General features: G+C 41.9%; 1 protein-coding gene across 1 annotated transcript; it reads right to left on the bottom strand.

Moving 5' to 3' along the window:
- Positions 1 to 2,057: 2,057 nt before the first annotated feature.
- On the bottom strand, positions 2,058 to 4,453 carry LOC101159380 (wnt inhibitory factor 1-like). Its single transcript, XM_004078405.4, has 5 exons — positions 4,066 to 4,453; positions 3,865 to 3,960; positions 2,583 to 2,687; positions 2,403 to 2,498; positions 2,058 to 2,325 (listed from the first exon to the last, which is right to left on the bottom strand). The coding sequence occupies exons 1-5, from the start codon at positions 4,436 to 4,438 to the stop codon at positions 2,213 to 2,215; spliced, it is 783 nt and encodes a 260-aa protein (XP_004078453.2). The 5' UTR covers positions 4,439 to 4,453; the 3' UTR covers positions 2,058 to 2,212.
- Between the last annotated feature and the right edge of the window lie 1,433 nt (positions 4,454 to 5,886).

The following is a 5,886-nucleotide window of genomic DNA, read 5'->3' as shown; positions in this document are numbered from 1 at the left end:
CAGAGAGGTGACCTCATTTCTTCATTGGCTTCGGTCTTTAAGCCCATTTGTAAAAAAAATAAAATAATTCTGTATCTGGTCCACAGCACAGACACAATTGTATGGAAGCATTTCTGCTGCATAATTAATAATACTTCAAGCGCATAACTTTAAACATTGAACGACGGACAATGTCAAAACAAACTCAAATTCAACCAAAGAAAGTGACGCCCGCCATGACTGCTAGTGCTAGCCAAACGGACGAGCTAGCAGGCGACCAGGTTTCAGCACAGACTCCAGCTCTCATTCACGAAGTGACCCGAAGCTTTACAGAGATAATAGAGCAGAAATTCTCTAAGCTCTCAGAGACTCTGGAGACAATCTCCTCTACGCTGGAAAGTAATACTGCTCCCATTACTGCGGCAGAACAGAGGGTTTCTGATGCGGAGGACACGGTTGCCGAGTTAGCCGGGAGGTTAGCCGATGCAGAGAAGAAGATCAAGACAATGGAGAATGCTCTGGATGATGTGGAGAACAGGAGCAGACGGGAAAACATCCGCATTATCAACCTGAAGGAAGGTACGGAGGGGTAAAAACCCCATTCAGTTCTTTGAAAAGCTCCAACTTCAATTATTGGCAAATTTGGTCATCTCTCCAGGTATAAAATTAACTTTGATAAATGTGAAGCATTGCCCTTGGCGGATCAAAAACAGTGGGTTCCTCCCGTGGATTTTCCTTTTAGGCGGTCAAGCGCTGGCTTTACCTATTTGGGTATCAGAGTTACTGCAAAGTTACTGCTGAGCTGAACAAATTAAATTTGGTCCAGTCCTGGCTTCGGTGAAAAGGGACCTTAATAGGTGGTTGTCATGGCTAAGTAGAATAAGTTTGATAAAAATGAATACCCTTCCTAGGGTACTGTATCCTCTGCAAATGTTGTTGTGCTGGAAATTTTGTTTTTTCTTCTGTTGCTATTTGTTTTTCTCAAAATAACAATAAAAAATGTTGAAACCAAAAATAAAAGTCCATACCAGAAATGCTTTTTCATTTTCCAATTGAAGCTGTATTCATGACTCAAAATTAGAATGAAAAGGCAATCCGCCAAACCGCGTTTTCTTTTTCAACACCTCTCATTCTGTCACGTAATTAAAATGATAAAGAAAATGGTATTTGACATTTCATTTTCAAAAAGCTCTCTGGTAAATGTGTAGCTAAATTTAAAACAAAAAAAATCACAATGGAACTGCATCAAATGACTCAAAAATAAAAATTAAAAATCAATCTTCCAAAATGCTTTTTTATTTTCTACTTCTACATTGTCACATAATTAAAGCGAAAATGCAAAAAGGGGCTGGCATATTAATTTTCACACCCCCTTCACAAAAAGTAGCATAATTCAATTCCAGTCAGCTTTTCCAGGAGGGAGGCGGGGCGAAAAAGCATTCCTGGTGTTGATTTTTATTTTTAATTATGCTACAAAAATGCTTCCATACACTTATGGTTTATGATTTATCTAGTAAATTTCACTTGTACATTTCTGAAAACAGTACATCGGGATGACATCCGTTCCATTTCAGTAAATTCTCTGCAACGTAAATCAAAAACACGTTGGATTGTCTTTTTTTAAACATTTTAAAAGCTAAATATAACATTTAATATCCAAAAAAGCAGCACTTTTTCCTTCTAAAAGAAGAACTTTTTGAAATGTATATTTAAGTCTCCTGATTTGTTGGATTTCTTTCATAATCGACAACTTAAATCTTGTAAACCTTTGATTTTTCTGATGATTTCAAGACTTTCTTCTGTTTATTTTTCTTCTTTTGTGGGGTCCCCAATACTCTGTCATACATTTACATCAACACTTTATTTTTATGTCTTGATATTCTACATATTTATAGTGATACTAAATTTTCATCTTGGATCAAAAATAAACTTTTTTACACGTTTTTGCAATAGATGAAATAGGGAAAACATTTTTTTCGGTCACACTATAGGCCTAAAATACTTTTTCTTTCATACTTTTGGGGCTCTGGAACTTTCCTGTAGAGATGAAGCAAAACAAAAAAAAAACACTCCTTTGATGTCTTTTTTTATCAATTTATTCCACCTTTTAATACAAAACCTTACAGAACTGCTGTTGAGACTCTTCCTAAACCTTTTTTTTTCATTGCATTTCACATAAAACAAAAACCCTCCAGGTTTTCTGTGGTAAGCGAGGTCGATCCTCTGGCCGGCTCTAGTGGATCCTCTTCCTGTCTCCACAGCGGGGTCCGGAGAACGGGGGTCTGCAGCGGCACTTGTTGGGAGAAATGCATTTCCCGCCGTTCATGCAGGCGCGGCTGCAGACGGCTGCAGCGCGGCACAAAAGCAGCCAGTGAGAGACGCCGTGACCTCCGGCAGCGGAGACGTGGAGCGGATCGACTCACCCGTGTGGCAGGCGCCGCCCAGCCAGCCGTCCGGACAGCTGCAGATTCCTGGGGCCACGCAGACCCCCCCGTTCCTGCAGCCCTGAGGACAAATGGCTAGGGGTGGGGGGGCAAAAAAAATGCAGAGCTTTGAGATGCTGCCGGTTCTCCAGATCCTCTGGATGCTGAACTGATCCCTACCGTGCTGGCATTTGGACCCGGTCCAGCTGGACGGACAGACGCACCGGGCCGCTCCGTTCACGGCCAAACACTCGCCGCCGTTCCAGCAGCCGCCGTCACAGGTCACTGCAGAACATTTGATGGTTAGGACCCGAACGCAACGAGAACAAGAACTTTCTGCTTTTCCCAGTCAGTCCGGACAACGTTCTAAAGAGCAGAGATGAGGAAAACTTTATCAAGGTTCTATGTGAATTATGTTCTAAAGACCTAAATAAGAAAAACTGTGTCCAGGTTCTCTGTGAAAAATCTTCTAAATCCCTGAAACAAGGAAAACGTTCTGCAGGTTCTTTAAGATTCGTTCGTTCTAAGGAGGACAACTTTATCCAGGGTTCTTTCTGAAAAACGTTCTAAAGACCTAAATGAGGAGCATGTTCTGCAGGTTCTATGTGATCTGTGTTCTAAAGACCCAAATGTTCTGCAGGTTCTATGTGATCTGTGTTCTAAAGACCCGAATGTTCTGCAGGTTCTATGTGATCTGTGTTCTAAAGACCCGAATGTTCTGCAGGTTCTATGTGATCTGTGTTCTAAAGACCCAAATGTTCTGCAGGTTCTATGTGATCTGTGTTCTAAAGACCCAAATGTTCTGCAGGTTCTACGTGATCTGTGTTCTAAAGACCCGAATGTTCTGCAGGTTCTATGTGATCTGTGTTCTAAAGACCCAAATGTTCTGCAGGTTCTACGTGATCTGTGTTCTAAAGACCCAAATGTTCTGCAGGTTCTATGTGATCTGTGTTCTAAAGACCCAAATGTTCTGCAGGTTCTATGTGATCTGTGTTCTAAAGACCCAAATGTTCTGCAGGTTCTACGTGATCTGTGTTCTAAAGACCCAAATGTTCTGCAGGTTCTACGTGATCTGTGTTCTAAAGACCCGAATGTTCTGCAGGTTCTATGTGATCTGTGTTCTAAAGACCCAAATGTTCTGCAGGTTCTACGTGATCTGTGTTCTAAAGACCCAAATGTTCTGCAGGTTCTATGTGATCTGTGTTCTAAAGACCCAAATGTTCTGCAGGTTCTATGTGATCTGTGTTCTAAAGACCCAAATGTTCTGCAGGTTCTATGTGATCTGTGTTCTAAAGACCCAAATGTTCTGCAGGTTCTACGTGATCTGTGTTCTAAAGACCCAAATGTTCTGCAGGTTCTATGTGATCTGTGTTCTAAAGACCCAAATGTTCTGCAGGTTCTACGTGATCTGTGTTCTAAAGACCCAAATGTTCTGCCGCTGGTTCCTCAGAGGAAGCTGTACCTTTGTGACAGTATCTCCCTCCAAATCCGGGGGGGCATCTGCATTTCCCGGGACGGAGACACGCTCCTCCGTTCTTACATTTGGGGAAACAGTTTGCTGCAGATCAACAGTTTGTCAGCATCTGACTGTCAGTGAAACACCAGATTAAAGTACGGATCAGGATTAAAGGTTTCCGGTGAAGAAAGTGAGCAGGAACATCACCGTGTTGGCAGGTCTCTCCCTCGTAGCCTTTGGCGCAGAAACACGTGTTGTTGCGGATGCAAAGCCCCGCATGTCTGCACGCAGGCTCACACTTGGCGTTGGGGTCAAAGACGAACCCCACCGCGACCCCCCGGGGGGCGTCCGAGCCCCCGGAGCAGACGGCAATCAAAGCCAGAGAGAAGGCGAGTAGGAAAGCGGCCGAGCCCATGGTTCCGGTTCCGATCCGGTTCTGATGCGCGGCTGATGGCAGAAAACGTCTCCAGAAGGAACGAGACTTCCCAGGCTTGCAGCAGCTGGAACGGGGCGGGGCGGGGCCAGCGGACACGCCCAACGGCTGATGTACAGGCGATGTTCCCCGCCCCCTAGCGGTCATCCCGAGTAAATGCAGCCCGTTAGGAAGGGGAAAAACTGCGTCAATAGAGACGTTAAAAAAGAATATTGTGGTTAATAGAAAAACTAAATAGTTTACAAATAAATACATAAACCACAGAAGAGATTTAAGTGTTGCTGTTGCTAGCTTTGTGAATTATTTAGCCACATGTTTTGCTTTGCTAACTTGTGTGACGTAATTTTGTGTATTAAAAACCCACTCAGATGAAAATTGCGTTTTTGCGTTATTTTTATGTTCTTGTGGTATTTTTATGATGATAGAGGAAACAGACAGAAAATTAAGATTAAAATAACATTTCTGAGTTTTTCTTTTTAACAAATAATTGGGAATTAACAGCAAAAGAAAAAGAAATGAAAAAGATTGTATTTGTGATGTAGAAAATGCGGTGGGCGGGGCCACAAGCTCCCTGCTTTGCTCCATTCTGGCTGTGTCCAAATTCCTACCCTAATCCCTAACTACTAAAACCCATATGGTGCGGCACTATATAGTTCTCTTATTTCTCAAAGCAATTCGGACACCCGTGCTTACTACTTTTCTCTTTCGGGTGTTGTTCATAAGGCGCTTGACACAAAAACAAAGTGGCGCATTACCGCCACCACCTGGTCTGGAGGCAAACTACTTCTATTTAACGTGGAGAATGACACCCATTTGTCAAAGTATAAACATAATAAATATGAACATTTTACGAAGACTATTTATGAATCTGCTGTGTTCTGATCATAGCTGATTTATAAATAATAAAATTACAAACACATTGGTGTTGATTTAATGTATTTGTTCAGAAATAAACCCCCAAGATATTTCTCCATGGCAAAAAAAAATATTTTTGTACCCCTGAACGATTTACGGGCTCTTGCGAGGAGGCATGTTTTTCTGTAGTTTTCTCTTCTACTTTACTGAAAATAGCTTTGAATGTGAATCTGTCCGTGTTCCTGTTGGCAATAATTCAACCGTTTTTCGTGAGATCAAACCGAAAACGAGCAGATATGCAGCATAACAGGGCGGCAAGGAGAAGCAGACGTCTCAGAAAATTTCCTCTGGATGCCCAGGCCAGACATGAACAAGTTGTGAGTTAAAGTTAAAGTTGTTTTTTTAGTTAAACTTAAGCATTTGTTACTAATGTGTTCAAGGTTACACAGTCTGCTGGGTAACAGTTTAACATTCTTTTTTCAACATTGGATTATGAGTTGTATAGTCTAATCAAATGAAACACTTGTGAGTTCAAAGTTTATTATTTTTTATTCAGAGTCAAACCATATCACTTGTTTAAAACAAAAATACTTTCATATTTTAATAATTTCATTTTAAATCCTTTCACAGGAGACTGAGGTCCTGGTGTTTCTTTTCTGGCTGGCGTGCGGCACATCTTACGGTGTGGTAGCCAGGGCCTTTGACATGCCACGGTCCACTGTGAGGGACGTTGTCCACAG

The sequence above is a fragment of the Oryzias latipes genome, chromosome 16, assembly GCF_002234675.1.
Source record: "Oryzias latipes chromosome 16, ASM223467v1".
NCBI lineage: Eukaryota > Metazoa > Chordata > Actinopteri > Beloniformes > Adrianichthyidae > Oryzias > Oryzias latipes.
This window is presented reverse-complemented; position numbering and strand designations above follow the sequence as displayed.